General features: G+C 46.6%; 2 protein-coding genes across 6 annotated transcripts in view; both read left to right on the plus strand.

Annotated features, from left to right (window-relative positions):
• The window catches only part of dennd4c (DENN/MADD domain containing 4C), a 25,573-nt gene extending 8,430 nt beyond the window's left edge, over positions 1-17,143 (plus strand). For 4 of the 5 annotated variants that reach the window (XM_020588868.1, XM_020588866.1, XM_020588869.1 and 1 more), the window contains exons 3-34: positions 2,065-2,317; positions 2,414-2,483; positions 4,135-4,304; positions 4,428-4,669; positions 4,753-4,819; positions 4,933-4,991; positions 5,731-5,875; positions 6,858-7,033; positions 7,182-7,282; positions 7,754-7,978; positions 8,533-8,678; positions 8,852-8,890; positions 9,185-9,315; positions 9,440-9,572; positions 9,698-9,904; positions 9,986-10,114; positions 10,196-10,343; positions 10,486-10,626; positions 10,819-10,938; positions 11,047-11,172; positions 11,270-12,351; positions 12,491-12,683; positions 12,787-12,884; positions 12,985-13,160; positions 13,345-13,503; positions 13,608-13,806; positions 13,906-14,016; positions 14,128-14,265; positions 14,403-14,520; positions 14,948-15,104; positions 15,218-15,282; positions 15,448-17,143. In XM_020588868.1, coding sequence (XP_020444524.1) covers positions 2,065-2,317; positions 2,414-2,483; positions 4,135-4,304; positions 4,428-4,669; positions 4,753-4,819; positions 4,933-4,991; positions 5,731-5,875; positions 6,858-7,033; positions 7,182-7,282; positions 7,754-7,978; positions 8,533-8,678; positions 8,852-8,890; positions 9,185-9,315; positions 9,440-9,572; positions 9,698-9,904; positions 9,986-10,114; positions 10,196-10,343; positions 10,486-10,626; positions 10,819-10,938; positions 11,047-11,172; positions 11,270-12,351; positions 12,491-12,683; positions 12,787-12,884; positions 12,985-13,160; positions 13,345-13,503; positions 13,608-13,806; positions 13,906-14,016; positions 14,128-14,265; positions 14,403-14,520; positions 14,948-15,104; positions 15,218-15,282; positions 15,448-15,584 — 5,461 coding nt within the window. In that variant the 3' untranslated portion in view covers positions 15,585-17,143. The remainder of the gene's footprint in view (positions 1-2,064; positions 2,318-2,413; positions 2,484-4,134; positions 4,305-4,427; positions 4,670-4,752; positions 4,820-4,932; positions 4,992-5,730; positions 5,876-6,857; positions 7,034-7,181; positions 7,283-7,753; positions 7,979-8,532; positions 8,679-8,851; positions 8,891-9,184; positions 9,316-9,439; positions 9,573-9,697; positions 9,905-9,985; positions 10,115-10,195; positions 10,344-10,485; positions 10,627-10,818; positions 10,939-11,046; positions 11,173-11,269; positions 12,352-12,490; positions 12,684-12,786; positions 12,885-12,984; positions 13,161-13,344; positions 13,504-13,607; positions 13,807-13,905; positions 14,017-14,127; positions 14,266-14,402; positions 14,521-14,947; positions 15,105-15,217; positions 15,283-15,447) is intronic. The other variant, XM_020588867.1, reaches the window with a different exon arrangement.
• Positions 17,144-17,572: 429 nt separating this feature from the next.
• On the plus strand, positions 17,573-19,476 carry cdca9 (cell division cycle associated 9). Its single transcript, XM_020588872.1, has 10 exons — positions 17,573-17,764; positions 17,837-17,968; positions 18,061-18,101; positions 18,180-18,231; positions 18,343-18,419; positions 18,571-18,626; positions 18,714-18,797; positions 18,910-18,988; positions 19,157-19,243; positions 19,352-19,476. The coding sequence occupies exons 2-10, from the start codon at positions 17,848-17,850 to the stop codon at positions 19,394-19,396; spliced, it is 642 nt and encodes a 213-aa protein (XP_020444528.1). The 5' UTR covers positions 17,573-17,764; positions 17,837-17,847; the 3' UTR covers positions 19,397-19,476.
• The last annotated feature ends 497 nt before the right edge of the window (positions 19,477-19,973 follow it).

Genomic DNA, 19,973 nt, shown 5'->3' on the forward strand with positions numbered 1-19,973 from the left:
TGCAGGATTATTTTACTGGTGTGCATCATAAGCATCTTTCAGCCACTTAGCATGGGAAGCTCCAGCGGCTGGTGGATGACATCACACTGTGCTTTCAGATCCACATCAACCTTATCATGAGATGACTGTGACAGATGTTGCTAAGCAACAACTTGTGAAAAAAGTGAATATCATTTCCTAGGTTTGTACTTTCTTGTTGGTCATGTTCAACTCAGCTTTGACAGCATGACCTCTTCTTTGGAAAGTGAAAGGAGGTTGTGTTGACTGCTTCATTCACTCGCCCCGTTCGGTCATGGCGCTCTCCCTGTCGGACACACCTCTTGGATCTTGTCCAAGAGGAACTTTCCCTGCTTCCTTCTGTGGTGTTACAAGAGGGGACTTCGTTAAGTCATGGCTTTCACTTGATCAAAGACGAACTGAAAGTTTAACCTACATTTCATCATCAGTGCTTTTTACCCAACGTACCTGAAGTAACTGGCACTATTGGGAGAACAATGACGTAACTCCCTGTGGTGTTTCAGTTTTCCACACACCTTAGTCTTTGTCTGAAGCCTGTTTGTGTGTCCTGCTAACAAACTGGAGTTTCCAGTTAGCACAGACGGCTTCACTCTGCAAATGCAAGTCTGTGAGAAACGTCATTAAAATGCTGTATATAGTCACAACATACCACTTTGTGTTCTGTTAGTTCTGTGATTTCACCTTTCTGATCAATGTGGTTTCACAGCTATATAAAGCCCTTATGAAACAACGCAGCCATTGGTGCACTTGGCATAAATGACAGTTTGTATGTCAAGTCATTTCCTTTAAGAGATGGTGCAATCTTGACAGATGGGCTGGAGAACATGGAAACCGATGTTCATTCAGGGATGTACGGTGTCCATTGCATGAAGCATTAAATCAGTCATGTAGTGTAATGAAGAGGAGTCCCTTCTATTGCAGCAGACAGTCACTCCTAACGTGGAATTCATCACTGTGCGTCTTGTTACTGATAAATGATAGTTGTGTGCATTGCTGCCATGTTGACACACCTGTGTCTTCCTCTCCCATCAGCTGACAACTGCTGAAAAACTATCAACCTGTAAATCATTCATGCTTCCTTTTGCCCATGACTGTATGCTGTCAGTGAGGCCAGCGTTCCCAGCCCAGGACTCGACACGTCACGCCCCACTGTGTCCATTAGGACTGTTGTTGTCTCCTAAATGGGAATCTGCTGGCAGCTGTCCTCTTCTGACTTCCTGTGGCCTGCAAAATGTATAAAAAAAGTGCTTTTGAGGTCTGCCTCAGTTTAAAGAGAGGAGCAGTGAAAGCATCTGGCCTCCCACACAGCATTGTCTAGATGGAGAGGGGGGGTGTGGGGCATGCTGCCATAGAAGCCCTGCAGTCATGCAGAAAGGGCCAAAGCAGTGGGGCAGCGATAAAGAAGCAGAGGCTGATAATGCACCACACATCTTGGTATCGACCCATATTCTTAACTTCTAGGTGTTTATTTTGTACTAAGCTGGATTTTAGTCTTCATATGCACGTTTGCCTTCACTGTCTGGGATGTGAATGAGTCAGCTGGGAAATATGTCTGAGTCACGTCACAGGCCTCCAAGGGAAACCGGAGCCTTAAGAGGCAAGTCCGTGGGCCGACCACACACCGACTCTCCCTGTGCATCAGGAGGACCAGAGATGAACCTCATCCCAGAGCCACAGTTCAGCCTCCTAGTTAACGAGGTTCTCACTATGGGTTGGTGTTGTCACATGGCAGTACTGCATCCAGACTTGAATATCCTCATGTAGTCAGTGAAACGTTACTGTTACAAGTTCTTTGTCCTTTTGCAGCAAACTGTCAGAAAACGGATTCCTGGACAGCACTTCCCCTTTGCTGCCTGCCGCCTCAGTTTCCTCACCATTCTGAGCACTTTAGGTCTAAATCCAGGGTGTTAAGGGCCACACTGGGTTGTGGCCTTATTCATCCCTGCTGTCCCCTTCTGTACATAATCTCATCTCCTCTCCTGACAGAGGTACAGGATATGTGGCATCATGTGCCAAGTTAACATTTGCACTGTGTTTGTTTCTCAGGGTTCTGAATGAGGGGAAGGAGCGTCTGATCCAGGGCTGTGAGGTCATCCAGGCCACACCGTATGGCCGCTGTGCCAACGTCAACAACAGCTCCGCCACCTCGCAGCGCATCTTCATCACCTTGCGCCGAGCACTGCCCGTCCAGCCACAGAACTCCCTGGCGGTGACGGACATCTGCGTCATCATCACCAGCAAGGGCGAGACGCCACCACACACCTTTTGCAAAGTGGACAAGAACCTCAACTGTGGCATGGTAGGTCAGATTGTCATGTCTGTTTGTGTCTTTGGCAGCATCACATCTAATAGAACAAAGGTGTAACGTGTGTGTGCCTTGTCCTGAACCTTCCAGTGGGGCTCCAGTGTGTTCCTGTGTTACAAAAAGTCAGTGTCTGCCTCCAATTCCATCAGTTTCAAAGCTGGTGAGTGAACGTCTGATATTGTCTCATGACTCACCGTGGAAATGTTGCATTTTGCTCATAATATCATCACGTCTTCAGCTGTCGGTGTCTCCTGTTCCAGTTCTTTGTCTCCCTGTTGTCATTTTATGGCTTTCATTGCTTATCACCATTATTAATGCAGCACTTGATTCATCAGCTTTTACCTCTGCTGCGTTTCAGATGAGTCATTTGATGGCTCACCTGCTACAGTTATCCCACCTGGTGCCATAGCTGCTGATGAGGACACTTACATTAGTGAATAGATCTGTCAGACATCTGTATTTCTAAACAGAAAACTGCTTGAAATAAAACATGGCTGCATTCATTTAGAACAGATTAGAATGTCGCAGTTACTTTAATGTTATTGTTCTGCACAGTAGACAGTAATTATTGGCTGTTATTAGGGATGTATGAAAAAGAATTAAGAAGAAATGAAAGCATCTCTAAAGGTCACTGTGTGTAGGGGTGGTTAGTGAGTATTGTCTGAAACAAAGAGGCCATAGTCGTGGACGCTCAGGAAAAGAAAAACGAAAATATTCTTGGTAAGTCAAACCTTTGAAACAACCAGGTAGTAAGTGAAGTATGTTCAGTAACGTGTTGACTCTGTATCTGATAACTATAATGATGACTTGTTAAAGCTGATGAGCTAGTGTGTGAGATTTTCATTCCTGTTTTTATTTAACCAGGAAGTCCCATTGACATTTTAAACCTCTTTTACAAGGGAGACCTGGCCAGAATGGCAGGATTTACAATACCACACAGCCACATAGTAACGTTACAGTCACGTAAAGAGGCAGCGACTACAACTTGTTTAAAATGCACTTTGAGCATTGCAGAGGAACATGAGACAGATGTCTTAAATTTGGTCGATGTGTCCAGTTCTCTCTGTAAATTGTTCCAAGTACTGGCAGCAGAGAAACTCTTTTCCATCTTCGTCTTAGCGCACAGACTTGTGAGCTGATATGTGTCCTGTGATCTTATTGTGGTTTGACAGAGAACTTCGAACGACGACATCGAGTTGAAATGTCGACTGACTTGCTCATAATTTCAACTTTCTTTGAGTATTTTTATTTTTGGCTGAAAACCGCCTCCGTACATGATGTTAATTGTTAAAAATGCTTTCTAGCAACAGTAGTAAATCTAAATGTTAGTAACTGTTTATTACAGTTTGGTGACTGAACCAGCATGGTCTTTGAAAGGGTCATTGTGCCACATGCGTATAATCAGTGTTGACATATACACACACCCATGCACGTCACACATTCTGGCTCTATCTTTTCTGGCCAGCGTTTTCCTGAGAAGCAGACAACGGCGCATCCTGCCCCGCCCATTATTTGTGAGTCTGTAGTCTAGTTTGTGTAAGCACAAGAATGCATGTGTCTTGTCAGAATGACGTCTCACCCGGCAACGGGTTGCACTGAGGAGCGGAACAATAACTTCCTGAAACAGACTGACTTTTGATCTGAAGTAGAGGAAACCGAGCTCCCTGTGTCTCAGAGACATGTGTTTAGTTCCTCCAGAGAAACAAAACCTGTCTAGGGGTTTAAGTTACTGTTGTATGTGGAGACTAGCACAGAAATAGTTAAAGTCCATCATTTTACAGCCATAATCAATGTTTCCTCTCACCCTCCAGGTCTAATCTTCCGTTATCCTGAGGAGGACTATGATTCTTTTCCTCTGTCAGAGTCGGTCCCTCTGTTTTGTCTGCCCATGGGTGCCAAGATCGAGTGCTGGGCACCAAACACACGTGATCCTCTGCCCGTCTTCTCCACGTTTGTCTTAACAATCTCTTCAGGTGAAAAGGTGAGAAGCAGCTCCCACGAACAAGCTGCCCAGTAGAGTTTTGTGAACTGCTTGGGTCCATCTAAAACTCCAGCCGGTCTCCTGAAGGCGTAGCTCACTGTGTTTGTCCATGTCTGGGTGCAGGTGTATGGATCAGCCATCCAGTTCTACGAGCCGTACCCGGTGGACCTGCTGAGCGAGAAGCAGAAGATCCAGCTGGGCCTGGTCACCATGGTGGAGAAGAAGATGATCCCCAACCGGCTGGTGAACACCAACAAATGCATCTGTCTGCTCTCCCGCTGGCCTTTCTTTGAGTCCTTCCGCAAGTTCCTGATGTTCCTCTACAAGCTGTCCGTCTCAGGCCCGCACCCGCTGCCTATTGAGAAGTAAGTATTCACTTGACTGTTTGTGTTGGGCACATAAAGCACTGTGTGGACGTCAAAGCTGACGTCTTGATATGTCTCCACAGGCACATCTCGCACTTCATGCACAATGTGTCATTTCCTTCCCCTCAAAGACCCAGAATCTTGGTCCAGGTGATTTTATTTCCTCCTTTTATTTTTTAATAAAAGCCAATACAACTATACCTTAATATGTGTATATTTCTATTTTGTTTCAGTATTATTGACATGACATTCTATTCCTCCAGCTCTCGGCACATGACACCTTGATCCTCTCCCAGCCCGTGTGCACACCTTTACCCCTCAGGTACACCGCGGTTTGCAGTGTTAACATAATGGTTCCTCTACAGAACAAACAGATGGTGACAAATGAAAGGAAAATCAAAACAAGCAGAGGTCACTGGTTATTCAGCCAGTGATTTTCTTCATTGTTTTATCTTTTTATTCACAGAATGTCAAACATTTGGAAAAAGTAGTTTCTTAATTGTCTTATTGTAACAAATCCAACGATATTCAGTGTATACACACACACATCGAGTTTCCATTTCAAGCTCAGTGTAGCTACTTTGTCTGAAAGCAAAACAGCTGAGCAGCCTGAAAGAAAACAACAGTGTATTGATCCGGGAAAAAACCAGACACATTCATTCATGTTGTATTTTACTTTATCCACTGCCACACTGCAAACTTCTGAAGGATGCCTAACTGTCACGTCGGTGTTAAAGCTACCACAGCCCGCCGGTTGCTGTTCAGCTTACTGTGACCTACTACTGCTGCTGTTGTGACAAACATGAATGTTGAGAGTTACAAAGGCTTTCAGTGGTCGCGTTAGATACAGTGTGATAGCGTGGGCAAACAGGGGAACGGCATTAGCAAACAAACTCTTGGCAACACTGACCAAATGACACTTAATGGGTTATGATCTTAACTTACAAATAACTGATTTCTAGTTAAAAGGTCATTTGAGCAACAATGCTCTTTGCTCCTTGTTCTCCTTTTACTTTCCTTTTTGGCGTCTGCCTGAACCTGTCGTTGTCCCTCCCTCCCAGTGGGGCAGACTACGGCACTCTGCTGATGAATCTGGGCTCGGACAACTGCGCCACTCTGCTGCACTTTGTCCTGCTCGAGAGCAAGATCCTGCTGCACTCGCTCCGGCCCGCTGTGCTCACCGGAGTGGCCGAGGCTGTGGTGGCTGTGAGTAGGAGCCCAGTTTCCTGGAGTCAGGCTTGAAATATACATCAGAGTTGTGAGCTCGGTTGGATTTTAGCAACAGCTGCGTAAATTGTCGCTTTTGGACACAGTCTGTGGTTGTAAAATAAGATTAAAGTATAGTAACGTCACAGAAAACTTACTATGACCTGTTTTCACAATGTAAAAATGAGCTGTAGGACAGGCAGAAATGTCTTTGGTGTCCCAGTTATAAAGTTAAGGTCCACTGTCTTTCCTGAGGTATAAGATGAGACGTGAAGTCTCACACACTAACATCCCCATGGCATTAAAATAGGTGGCTAGAAGTTCATTTAAATCCTTTTTAGGTGCTTACATTAAGCCATTAACAGCCAGACCTTCACTTCACTGATGTGCAGTTCTGTTTCTGTGGGAATGAAAGAATAACATTGTCAGTAAACAGATCCTCTGTTTTGCATAAAGTCCTCTAATAACGGTGGCCAAGACCCAACTGTTTACTTTAAGAGTATCTTTGCTACTGTCTTGGTGTATAATTATGGATGAAGCTTTCTTCTGGGATTAACCAGCTGTAGGGAGGAAAAGACGTCATGCAAAAATAAAAGCATTAATTATGAGACAAACACGGCTTGTTTCAGAGTCATTCAGCTGTATGTTAGGATGAACCCTCAGTTTCCACCTTAACCAAGTGAAGTCATTATGAATTAGTGGCTAAACATCCATCCATCTACCCCTGATCTGTATATACCTTTAATCCTGAAGAGGGTCATCAGGGCCGGGGCCAGTCCCAGTGACAATGATCACGACGTGTTTTATCAGCTTAGAAATATTGTGTTTGTTGTTATTTGTGACTTTTGTGAAGATCAGGTCACTTTTCCTGACCAAAACCAGGAAACTACAAACAGTGCCATTAGTTTTTTCTTGCGACTGTAGTACCACCAAGTACTGCTTGGTTGTGTTGACCCTGCTTCTCCCACTTGTCTCTCCTCAGATGATCTTCCCCTTTCAGTGGCAGTGTCCCTACATCCCCCTGTGTCCACTCTCTCTGGCAGGCGTCCTCAACGCTCCTTGTCCATTCATAGTGGGCGTGGACTCCCGCTACTTTGACCTTTACGACCCCCCGCCGGATGTCGTCTGCGTGGACCTGGACACCAGCACTATCTACCTGTATGCTCTGACACTAAAGCCACGTGACCACCTGCCTTGTGCCGCACATTCACAGCTCACAGCTGATAAACCAAGAGCACACATCATGTTTTGGTGCAGGTCTCTTGCTATTTTCAGCTAAATAACTCCGTTGTGTTGTGTGTTACAGGTCTGATGACAAGAGACACAGCAACTGGAAGAACCTGCCAAAGAAACCATGCAAGAGTCTCATCAACTCACTGAGCAGCCTGCGCCACCAGCTGACCACTGGTATGAACAGCAGCTAAAAAGTAAAGCAGAAAGTGGTAGGAGTGGACAAAAAACCAGGAACACCTTGAAATATCATGTATTTAAATGTAACAATGGCCACAGAGCTAAATGTTTAATCTAAAACCACTTTCATCGAGGTTGCAGTACTAGCAGGGCTGCTGTAATAGATTACGTTGTATGTACTATTTTTATATGTAAAAATAAAATAATATTATTCATTAAAATAAGGTAAACATAAAGCATAAAACGAACTATTAAAAGAAACTCCAGTGTAAAATAAAAGTTAGCTCTTTTTAACCAATAAAAGCTTAAAGCTCTATTTCTTTTTACAACTTTATTTTAAAATCATAAACATCTGTTATTTCTGACTTGTCTATAACCTTTTGCACCAGTTTGTCAGTTTAAGACTCCATAGTTACAGTGTTAATCAAAGGAGTCTTTAATAAATTTGACCTTTTGTTTGTGTTTTAGTTTCAGCGCATCAAACGACACAAGAGGTCTCAGCGGTGGACATGACCCCCATCGAGGCCGACTTCACCTGGCACAAGAAGAAGACAGCCCTGGAGATGGAAATCCAGGAGGCCTTTCTACGCTTCATGGCTTCCATCCTGAAGGGCTACCGCTGCTACCTCAAACCCATCACCCAGGCGCCCTCTGAAAAGGCCACGGCCGCAGACTCCCTCTACGACCTGCAAGGTAAACACGAACGTTATGTGGAAGGACACGCAGCTTATAGGCAGCCTGATGCTGTGGGACCTGATTGGTGGCAGCTTCTTGGCTTTGTCGCTCATCCATAATTTACAGCCTGAATACAGATAGCTTCACCCAGTGCTTAATTTTATTGGCGTTGCTATTCAGGGAGCATCGGAGGAGTCACTATTGTCAGAAATCAATCACGTGTCTCATCGGCTATGATAAGAGTTCACTAATGCTTGTTGCTTCGTTTAGCTTCACTGTTTTTTCAGGTTTCAGTAGAGAGAGTGAAAGAAAAAGCTCCTAACTGCATATTTTACCATGTTTCCAAATAGCGGCACGTTGATCTGTTGAAGGTTTCTCAGGAACAATAAATGCATTGAATCCTAAAGGAGAACCCTGAGATTCAAATGTGTTTTTACAGTTTTCTCTTTTAAATGAATACAAACAGTTAAATCCTTCAGGTTCTTTATATTAGTAAAATGCAAAGTCAAGAAAGACAGCAGATTTCAGCCAGCTTTAGAAACGATACCACACACTTCCATGCCTTCCTACAGGGTTTCTCAGAAGCAGAGACCGCGCCCACCAGAAGTTTTACTCCCAGCTCACCAAGACGCAGATCTTCATCCGCTTCATCGAGGAGTGCACCTTCGTCAGCGACAAGGACACCGGGTTGGCCTTTTTTGACGACTGCGTCGAGAAGGTGATTGTCAGTCCAGACTCCAGTCTTATGTTTTCTTTTTGTTCTTCCTGCCGAGGTTTTTCCACAAACAAGCCTTTGTTTTATGTTGTTTCACTTGTCTGCTGGAAAACTAAGGAAGCCATGATTTCCTCTGATTCATTCTGTTGCCTTTGCTCTGTTTTTTATTCTTGCAGCTTTTTCCCTCTGATAAAATCACAGACAAGGGCACCAAGGTAATCGCTTACACTCGCACCTTGTTTTTTATGTTTGATTAAAGATTTGATAAGACACCTCCACTTTCTCATTTTGATAAATGCATTCCAAAGGGAGTGTGGAAGTTTCCTCCTGCTTTTCTAACCTCAATCAAATCAGCAGCTTTGACCACCTACCTGGAAATTGTGATATGCTTGTAGTTGTTTACTTCTCTGCAGTCAGTCAGTCAGGAACTGGCCGGCAGACCGTGCTGTTTCTAAAGCTCAAGACAGCGTTGAGTATCACTAATGCTCTGGATGTGATCCTCGCTGCAGGTTGAAGGAGAGTCGTCTGAGGATACGAGACTGTTGGAGCTGGACGAGTCTCAAAAGAGTGAACACACCGTCTTTGTCATGCCCCCCGAACCCCCAGCTAACAACGGACCTGAGCCTGCTTCGCAATACACGTATGTCTTGTTCAGCTGTGGTGGATAAAAACTTCGCTATATAAGAAACAGTGTGACAGTGTTAACCGTCCTGTGTTGGAGTATTTAAGTGTTTTCAGTTAAACTCTTGTTTCTCGCTGCACAGCTATAAAGGTTTTCCCAGACTGCAGATAGATCTGTTTGACCGTCAAAGAGCGTTACGGCCAGCGCTGAGCAGCAGAGCAGCAGGGGCCAGCCTGTCCAGCAGCCCTGCCCTGCTGGGGAAGAGGACGAAGCAGGTGTGTACATGCTCGCACGGTCACTCTTAGCAGCAGCAGTAACCTTCTCCTAGCACAGGATAAGGGCCGGGTGGTGGCGTGACTTTAACCTGTGGGTAAACTGAACCGTCTGCACCATCTAACAGGAAATTAAGCTCGCCTACAAGATGGCAAAGCGTTTCTACTCGAACCCACCGCTGTGGGGCCGCTGTCTCTTCAGCCACTGCTACAGCATATGGTTCATCTGCCTGCCAGCAGGAGTGCGACTGGCCAAGTCAAAGAGCCGCGCCATGCAGCAGGCCTACAACGTCCTCTTGAAGATGAGGACCACTGAGGTGGAGGCGCTGGATGAGGTACAGTCACATGATGTATGAGAGATATCTGGGCCTTTTTAAATCCAAGGCTAATGAATGTTTCCATTTCTCTGCTTTTAGGTATGTTACCGGGTGGTGATGCAGCTGTGTGGTGTGTGGCAGCTTCCGGTTATGGCTGTCCGAGTCCTGGTTGAGATGAAGAAGGCTGGAATACAGCCCAACGCCATCACGTATGGCTACTACAACAAGGTAAACCAATTTCTAGTGTGCAGAAGGCTCACCTGCACGCTTAAAGGATTCAGTTTGACAGATGATCTGTTTGCTCTGCAGGCTATCTTAGAGAGTCCATGGCCGAGCCGAAACCGCAGCGGCCTCTTTATGTGGACCAAGGTTCGGAATGTGCTTCGAGGAGTGGCCCAGTTCAAGCACGCCCTGCACCGTACATCTTCCAAGAAGGGACCCACACTTGGTACCACAGGTGAGAATGCTACAGTATGATAGGGCTGCAGAATGGGATGCATATCTGAATTTGTTTTTTTGTTTTTGTTTTTTTGCAGCAGTCTGTTTCCTTGTTGTCTTACTCACGTTTTTCTTTCTGTGTCTTTACATGGATCCATCAGTAGGAGGGTCAGCAGTCACTGACACAGACCATTTGAGTCATGGAAGTGCTGACAGCTCCAGTGAGGTCAATGGTGAGGAACATAACCTGTTTGCCCACAGTCACAGTATGGGAGATGCAACAGACAACCACTGTAGTACAGGTACTGACTCCCCAAAGCTGCACATCTCAAACTGTAAAACCTGAGAGTCAGAAATGACAGATGTCTTTATCAGTAGCTTAATAATGGAGTGAGCTTGTAAAAACTAAAGAAAAACATGTTTCCTTTGATCATATCTTGTTTAAAAGTAGACTTTTGTGAATAAACTGATTTGTGTGACTGTGCGATCCACAGAAAAGCAGTCTGATCAAGGCTATGGCTCCAAGGATGAGATACACCAGGAGCTGACTGAGCCTTTACTCCCAGCTGTCCTGTCCACTGAAGACAGAAACAAGGCGAAAACAGAGCATCATGGTAAGAGGAGCTGTTTCTGTTCTCATACGCTGCACGTGCACAAAACCTCCATGTTCTTCTTGTACACTAATGTTGATGTGTTGACTCTGCACTACTGTATATACCCAGGAGGCGACAGTGTTGGCTCAGGGGACTGTGACGGAGCAGTAGCAGAACCCTCCAGTCCTGCTGATGTGCTCCCATCTGTTCCTAGTATTGTGAAGCTGTCTACAGGGAGCTTTGATGGTGAAACAGGTGAGGAGGAAGAGGAGGTCTGAGTGAAGTGGTTCAGCTTTAAGTTTAATTACTGCAAATTAAATCACACATTCTCCTACATGTACATATTCTACAGGTACAGGGAAGCTGTTCAGGAGACACAGCAAGAACGACAGTGCGCCCTTCCCTGATGACGACGCCTCGCTAGCAGCAGGAGATGGAACCAGCCAGCCCCAGCAGCAGCCTTTGCTGAAGAAGTCCTTTGCTGAACGCAGCTGTAGCTTCAGTGCCGAGAGCCGGGCTAGAATGCTCCAAGAGAAAGGTGTGGACCACATGGCCAGCCAGATGGGAGCTGATGCTCGTATCCTGGCTGCAGCACTCTCTGGTGGCCAAAGCCCAACCCCCAGAAGTGTGCCCACAGCACTTAAAGACCTGGAGGAGGAGCCTGAAAAGGACCTGACACTTGGGAAGCTACCAGAGGAAGAGAGGCCACGACAAGAAGGGAAGCGAGATACTAAAGCCGTGGAGGGGACTGAGGTGAAAATGGAGGTTCAGGACAGGAAGCCCACTGAACCACAAGAGGATGAGTCTGGCATGCGAGGTGCGAACCTGGAGAGGGCGGACGTGGAAGTGGGTGCCGACCCACTTTCTCTCCTGGTGTCAGAGAGCGAAGAGTCAGCCTCTGTCACCAGTCAGGAGCCTGCACGCTCCATGCCGGCAGTGGTGTCCCGCAACCTGGCAGAGGAGATTGAAATGTATATGAGCCTGCGAAGCCCCCTGGGGGTCAAGTCCTCCAGCATGGAGCTCCAGCAGACCCTAGGAGACTCCACAGATGCCCCACAGCCCACACAGACTGTGGAGCGGAGGTCCAGCCTCCCTGTGCCTCAGGTTAAAACTCCAGCCAGCTCTCCACATGATACCCCCAAACGCACTCCCCCGACTGTTACTCGCTCTAAGACCTTTGCTGCAAAGACAAAGACCCCCTCCAGTACCACGGCTAGCCCAGGTGCTCGATCATCCTCACTGACAGCGCTGGTCAAATCCTCACAGGGAGGCTCTCTGGGCTCAGTCATCAACACTATTTCAGGCATCAAGATGGACACCCTGTTGTCAGGACCTAAGATTGATGTGCTAAAGTCTGGCATGAAGCAGGCGGCAAATGTGGCCAGCAAAATGTGGGGGGCAGTGGCATCAGCGTACTCCTACTCAGATGATGAGGTGAGCATTGCTACAATTGTTGTTAGGATATTTGAAACATAGAGGTGATGCTCATCGTTTGTGGCTCACAGAAAGCACCTGAACACAGTTTTTAAACTGCAGTGAAGATGTAAACAAGAGCAGTAACTTTTCTCTGCAGGATGAGCAACCTCAGGGCGATGGTGGCTTCCCAGCTCATCTGGATGAACACGTGTTAGCTGAACATGACATAGATGAGAGTCATGAAAGGGGGGGCATCCCAGGTTTGGTGGCCAACGGTCTGAACCAGAGCTGCACCAGCCTGGGCAGCAGCAGTGGCAGCAGTGACACGGGCCGAGGGACCCACCAGACCTGTAAGCAGTATGAATATGTGAGGAAGTGGAAAGGAAGGGGCTTTGTGAGGTCAGCAGGTGAGTGCCGTCAGCCATCAAAGCCTGGTTTTGTCTTTATCTGCAGACCCAGCTCTAGCACGAGCAGGCAGGGGCCCCGACTCTGAGCAGAGCTCCTCACATCACGCTTCCTCCTCAAGCATCTTCCAGAACTGTGCACTGGAGGTCAGACATGACTGACACAAACAACCACTGCGGTGCTGCTGTGCATGCATTACCAACAAGTCCAGTGAGTAACTGGGGGGTTGTGTTTCCCTGCTGACAGGTGCTGATGTCCAGCTGCTCTCAGTGCCGCTCCTGTGAGGCTCTAGTGTACGACGAGGAGATCATGGCGGGCTGGACGGCCGACGACTCCAACCTCAATACCAGCTGTCCTTTCTGTTGCACAGCCTTCCTTCCCTTATTGCACGTCGAGTTTCATGACATGCGCACAGTAACTGGGTAGGGATCTGTTGCCTTGTGTGTCATTGCTTTTCCTGTTTTATTTTAAAGTGGTGTCGCAGCTCTCCTCTTCTCTCACTCTGTCACCCTGCTCGTCTCTGTCAGATAAAGATGATTTATAAAGTTTCCTCTTAAGTTGAAAAAACTGTTCCTAAGAAATGCAGATTGATTCTCCTCCTTTCAGGTTCTACATGAATCCCAGTGCCTCAGGAGACAGTATCCACGGCAGCAGTAACCAGCCCACTGCCAGCAGTTCAGCTGACATTAAGACACCAGATCTTATCACTTTCCCTGAAGAGGAACCTAAGACAACTCCAGAAAACCACTCTGGACCACAGAAGAGGTAGACGCCAAACAGATGTGGACAAAAATGATGATGTTTTTGAGAATAGACTGAATCTGCTCCAAGAATCAAACTGTGTGAGTCTTTGCCTTTTGTGTTTCTAGTCTGATTCCAGAGCCGGTGCAGTCTGACCCCCTGGGCCTCCTGGAGCACCAGGCAGCAGGGAAGCAGCAGCGATGCAGCGGGACATCGCTGACGCGCAGCAACAGCGTTGGAGGTCCCCTGCAGAGCCTGGACTACTCCCAGAGACCTGGACATGCCGTCTCCACCACCAGCCTGCCCTGCAGCCTGCAAGAGGTGTCGGTCAGTGCCACATGTTTCTATAATCTTACCCCCGCCGCTGTTAAATACTGCAGTGAAATTCAATGAGTGTGTGTGTGTGTGTGTGTGTGCGTGTGTCAGGATGGCATAGGTACCAAACGCCCGAACCCCAAGCCCGTGTCTGTACCGTACCTTAGCCCCTTGGTGCTGCGCAAGGAGCTGGAGACCCTGCTGGAGAACGAGGGGGATCAGGTAGTACTCCCATTACCCACTTACTGTGACAGCGTGCAGGCGGCCACACATCTGACAACGTCTCAGATGTTTGGCCGCCTGTCTCATTCCACCTTGTCTTGGTCCATCCAGGTGATCTACACCCACAAGTTCCTCAGCCAGCACCCCATCATCTTCTGGAACCTAGTGTGGTATTTCCGTCGCTTGGACCTGCCCACTCACTTACCTGGTCTCATTCTCACCTCTGAACACTGCAACAATGGAGTACAGGTTGGGGGCTTGTTTCTTAGTCCTACAAGCCTGATGGAGCAAGCTCATGCTTCCCCACACAGTATCTTTTTAAATACAGCTGTTAGTTACATAGTACCATACTGGCAGTGTTGTAACTATAAGGTTTACGTTTGCAGCTGCCCCTGACGTCACTGTCCCAGGACAGTAAGCTGGTGTATGTCCAGCTCCTGTGGGACAACATCAACCTGCACCAGGAGCCTGGAGATCCCCTCTACCTGCTGTGGAGGAGCTTGTGTAAGTGCACGCACACACACACATCTCAGCCCTGGTGACACTTAAAATGGCGCACACTCAGAGCCGCTGTGTGTGGAATTAGCATGTTGGTATAGCATCTTTTAACTTAATTCTAATAGCAGTTTTTATTTTAAGGAAACCAAAGTCAACAATTCTAAAACCATACATGTATTATTCAGTGGAAAACAACCTTCATTAACTTGTTCTGCATGGTTTATAAAGTAAAGATGTCTGCCAGTGTTGATGTATGCTTGTAATCCTCAGTGTTTTACTCAGATAAACAGTCACTCAGATTGTGGCAAGAAAGGTTCATGAACTTGTTGCAATACCATCATTGACCAGAAGAGGTCAGACGTAGGTTAGGTACCTAAAGGATGTGACACTACAGCAGGCATTCTGATGGTGTGTGTGTGTGTGTGATTCCCAGTGGAGAAGAAGGGGACTTTGGCACCAACAGACCACCAGGAGATTCGAACTCTGCTCAACACGATTGTCCGCAACATCCAGACCAACGACGTCTACGGACCAATCAACCTGTTGATCCGAGAGCTCAAACGGCGCCCAGAAGGGGTCAAGCGACAGAGGTGAGTCCTGTCCTTCCTGTTTACTTTTTTGGTTCAAGGTTTATCTGCAGTGTTTTCTACTCATTTAGTGTCAATGAAAACACACCTCATGTCTCATTTATGTGTTCTCTCAGGAGTATCTATAGAGAAATACTGTTCCTTTCACTGGTGGCCTTGGGACGGGAGAACATCGATGTCGGTGAGTGAGAGTACTTTAACAAATGTGCAAATGGTTTTGCATTTCTCACGGTCTCTAAAAAGTAAAAAAAAAGAAAGTGATAAATCTTCCCAGACATGAGAGACACCCTCACATCCAGTCCCTCTGACTCTGGGACGTGTCCCTCCCTCTCTTGTGTACCTGCAGAGGCCTTCGACAGGGAGTACCAACTGGCATACAAGGAGCTCAGCCCTGAGCAGCTCAAGTCTTTGCACCGTATCGACCAACCGCCCACCCCCAGCGTCCAGTGGTGCCTTAAATGTTTTGGAAGCCCCTTCATCTGACCACCTGCAGCAAGGAGACTAAATCTGACTGGACACAGGAGGACAGACGGAAGGAAGTAGTGGCTGGTGGCCTGGGCTGTGAACGGAAAAGGTTTCTAGTGAAGCACCTCCAGTTGCACAAACATGGTACTTCTTCTTCCCCTGTCCTGGAAGATACCCTCGGTCTGCTTTGCTACAACCTCCATATGCTGTTCATAGTTTTTTCCAGGCAGCTCTCTGCAGGTTTGTCACCTGCAGAGAGCTGCAGTGACTCTTTGGGGACTAGTCGAGGTGAGTTTCTTTACAGATGGTGTATAGAAGGAGTCATCCCTGTGGTGGAGATGTTTCTGTGTTTCCTGTCTCTTAGGCTTTTGCCCACTTTGCCTAAATGTGTCCTAACTCTCCTCAGATGAGATCAGTTGTTTGCGACTGTGTACAGACCCTGATTGTTCCCACGTGCACTTTTCTTAAAAAGAAAAAAGTAACTCGTGTCCACCTGTGTTTTTGTACATAGGATTTTTTTTTTTTTGGTTTTTTTACTTGGAGGAAATCTGAACCCAGAGTTGCCCATGTTTTTCAGAGGCAGCGAGTCTCGATGCCTTGACTGTTTGTGTCTTAATGAATATTTCATTTTGCATGCACAGGTTCAGAGTGAGGCTCTGTGTACGTATGTGTGGCATGTAAATGGGAAAATGCTGTCAATGACAATCACTAACTATATCAATCACTAAAACTGCTTCTCAACATTCCTCATGCCCTGCAGTCCACTGTAGCTTTAAACGCAGCCATCATGTGGGAAGGTGTGCGCCACCGACTCCCATACGCTGTCAGGGAAGACAAACGGCAGTGTCACACTCATCAGTCCAGCTTCTGGTTTTAATAACTGCATTTTTAACAGTAACCTTCTGTATGTGTTCAGCTAACATGCCTTATTGTTAGGATACATTAGAACTGCTTACTCTAGCATAGAATGAACCATTAGGGGGTTTTAAATTGGGTACAGGATGGCTTTTTATGGTTTACACACAGTAGCTTTGACTTACAAAGGGTTTCTTCAGGACTGGTGATGCTGTGTCAGGAAGAAAGCCTTTGACGTGACGTTCAACTCAATGAAACGGCCAAAACAGGTGAAGCACTGTGATCGACAGTTGGGAAATGGGTGTAGATAGTCCTGTTGTAGACTAGGGAGAGTGATGCTGACTTGTACAGATGACATAATGTTGTAAAATATTGAATTTGCACAGATTACAACCTAACCCAGGGTGAGGATGAGCTGAGACCACCTCAGACTATTAACATACAGTAGTTGTTCCTCCAAAACAAAAAGAAAATCCTGATTATTTATTTTTGTATTCTTGAAAAAGATTGCAAACAGTGTAGTAACTTTAGTAATGCATTTTTATTACTAACAGTGCCCTGTTCCCACCACGTACTGACTAAATATGCCCCCCTTATGGCAGAGGATGTACAGAAGAGACTGTTCTTTAACAATAGATTAAATGATCTTAGTCCTGTGGGAAGGAATTGAATGTCTACACTTAAGCTCGCTGCAATAAATGAGTTCGTGAACTGATTGAAAACAAAATGTGTGTTGTTGGGGATTTGTGTTATGGTCAGATTTGACAGCCTGCAGCATGTCGCAGGTCTGACACCATTCTCTTTTTCACCATTCACATGAAACCTTTGACACGTTCACCTACCTGTCATAGGTTTTGCCTAAATGAACAGTGAGTGTGAGTCTCACCTGTCACTGTCAGCACGTTTTACTGGATTTACAACACTTTTATTCAGCTCAAACAAAATGAATATATTATTTATGTGCCTTAAATAATGGTCAGTCCAACACCAGCTATGAGACTGATCTGCTTTTACGGTTTCCAGGTGAAAAAGGTTTCCAGAGGTTACTCAAAGGTCTGCCTGGGCTTTTGATAAAAAAGTATCCTTCCGCTGATGGCAGAACCGCATCACTGAGTTTGCAGTACGCGCACGAATATCGTCATTATAAAGGTGCACTGTCAGGTGTGTGTGTTTTGTGGTGAAGAGCTGAGGTGTTGGGGCAGGTGAAGGTCGGGGAACGTCTGAAGACAAGATGCCGGTGAGGCGGATTAGAAACGCGGGAAGTGCCCAGGATAAAGAGCAGCAGAGCCGGGAACTGCGGAAGGCCACACTGGCGCTTTTCATCCAGCAGTTTGAAAAAGAAGGTCTGAGCTGTTCCCCGTCCTCTGGCTCCCGTTTCACCGTCCTCAACGTGCTCACCTGTTTTCCCTTTGCAGCGGAATAGCGCATGAAAGAGCTGGAGGCCAGACTGGAGAACACGTTGGCCACAGTGGACAAAGTGTTTCAGGTGGAGCTGATGAAGATGCCGCCTCCTCTTCGGAGCGCGCGCATTGGGGATTTAATTAGCGGTGAGTCCTCGGTTTATTCTTTGCCAGCCGTGATTTATAGCTCGTTAATTCTTCTGGGACTCATTCATCTATTAAACTGTCTTTTGCGTCAGAGGAGGAGATCTCTGCCAGTGAGGTGTCAATCGCCTTGAAGGTGAGTGCACGTAGGTTGACACGCCTGCGCACATCTACAGGTGTCTGTGTGGCCGGGTCTAATTTTCGTCTCTTGCAGAATGAGTGTCCCGAGATGCACCGGCCCCTGAAGAGGGTACCCAGTAAACGAGGTGCATGGCTCTTTTAGTAAACTAAACTAATTAACGGTTTGTCTCGACCATGAAACGCACAGTTTAAAACTGGAAATGAACTGGTTTTGTTGGAACCGTTGGTCCTTTCAGTTTTTGTAGTAAAACCGACTGCTGCTCCATCAGAACAGCCTCCACCAGTCCAGCGGGTCTCATCCAAGGCCTCCAAGGTAGGTGGTGTTAATGTGTGCAGTGAATACTTGGATATGGGTGGGGCTTTAAGGGGTGGGGTGGGCGTTTGGATCTCTAAGTATACCAAAGAGTACACTAGGCCCACGCAGCGTCCGTGCGTGGCTGCTCATCGTTGTCTTTTGCTTTAAGGGAGGAAATGGGAAGAAAAAGACCAGAACGTTAACTGGCAGCGCTGGAAGCCTCAGGTGAGGTTGGGTGGAGGGTGGTGGTGGGTGGTGGACTCGGTGTGCCCAGCTTTCTGCAGGCCCTGACGTCGCTGTTGGTTTCTACAGGGCTTCCTCACTTGCTCTCAAACGAACACAAAGCCTCCTGGACAAGAACAATGAGCAGACTGTAAGGACCAAACCTAGACTCAGGTGTGTCGCTGCCTTCAGAAGGGCAGGATCTTGTAACGGAGACTTTGCTTGACTTAACCTGTGATGTTTACTTCATTACTAAGGACAGGTTGTGTTAATCTTGGTGTTCCAGGTCAGTGTCTGCTGGTGATCTGCACTGTGCAATGCCAGGCTCTGCTGCACACATCACTGTCACCACCGCACAGGGACAGGTAAACCCTGGATGTGGCCAAGCCTTGGAAGACATTTGACTAAAGCCCTGGAGGAGACTGTCCACATTGCATTGATTATAGTTTTGTCAAATGCACATCTGGCTTTACTGGAAACGGTTTAAAACTGGACTGAATTGTTTTCAGGTGTCTTCTCTTCCTCTCTTGTAGGCTGTGTGCTTTTCTGAAGAGACCAAGGATGAGATCAACTTGGACTTGCTAGATGATGTTGCATGGTGCCAGATTCAGCAGCTCAAGGTAATCAGTGCTCATTTTTTACATTTCTTGAATGTCTGTCATTACAGGTCACTGAGAAAAGGCACTTGACAAAAGCATTTAATTCTGAAACACTGCTCCATCTTTCAGAATCTGATGGAACATCTGTCCAGGCGAAGCCGCAGCCAGCGATGAGTGAAGAATGCCTCATCACCAGAATGTGTGTTGGCTGTCTTGTTTTTAAAAAGTAATAAAGTATGTTATTCGGTGTAGAATGTCTAAAGTCTGACCAGTAGTTCCACAATCAGTGAGCCATGTGTAAAGCTGTGACCAGTAAACAAATGAGTTTTAAATACATCTAGCACAAATACAAGAGTCCTGGACTAAATCCTCCTTCCTGAAGGTGTTGATTGAACTGTGTGATAAGTCTTAATATCATCAAGGCTAAATAAACTCCAGCATGAGTAGGTGCAAAGTTTATGTAGAGACAAGCACATGATACATTGACAGAGGTTCCTGAAGTGATTGGAGCAAAAACTTTATTTTTGAAGTATAAAATAGCATAAACCATGGAGCTACATCAGCGCTCTACATCCTGTCTTCATCTCTGTTGGGAACCTAGTGACTCCATCTCTACCTCCATGGGCTCCTGCTGCTCTCGGTGTAGCTGTGTGGAGGCAGAGCTGGAGGACGGAGTAGCAGGAGTCTGCTCAGGAGGCATGCGGGGGTAGAAGGGACCCACCAGCCAGTTGAGCGGCGTGTTGTTGACCAA

This window comes from Monopterus albus, unplaced genomic scaffold (assembly GCF_001952655.1).
Source record: "Monopterus albus unplaced genomic scaffold, M_albus_1.0 scaffold655.1, whole genome shotgun sequence".
Taxonomy (NCBI): Eukaryota; Metazoa; Chordata; class Actinopteri; order Synbranchiformes; family Synbranchidae; genus Monopterus; species Monopterus albus.

What these genes read in the sequence shown, in the direction of transcription:
- cdca9 (XM_020588872.1), top strand. Translation starts at nt 17,848, where the DNA reads ATGAAAGAGCTGGAGGCCAGACTGGAGAACACGTTGGCCACAGTGGAC. An exon ending in GGCAGCGCTGGAAGCCTCAG is followed by an intron (nt 18,627 to 18,713) that starts GTGAGGTTGGGT and finishes TGGTTTCTACAG; the next exon opens with GGCTTCCTCACTTGCTCTCA. An exon ending in TCACCACCGCACAGGGACAG is followed by an intron (nt 18,989 to 19,156) that starts GTAAACCCTGGA and finishes CCTCTCTTGTAG; the next exon opens with GCTGTGTGCTTTTCTGAAGA.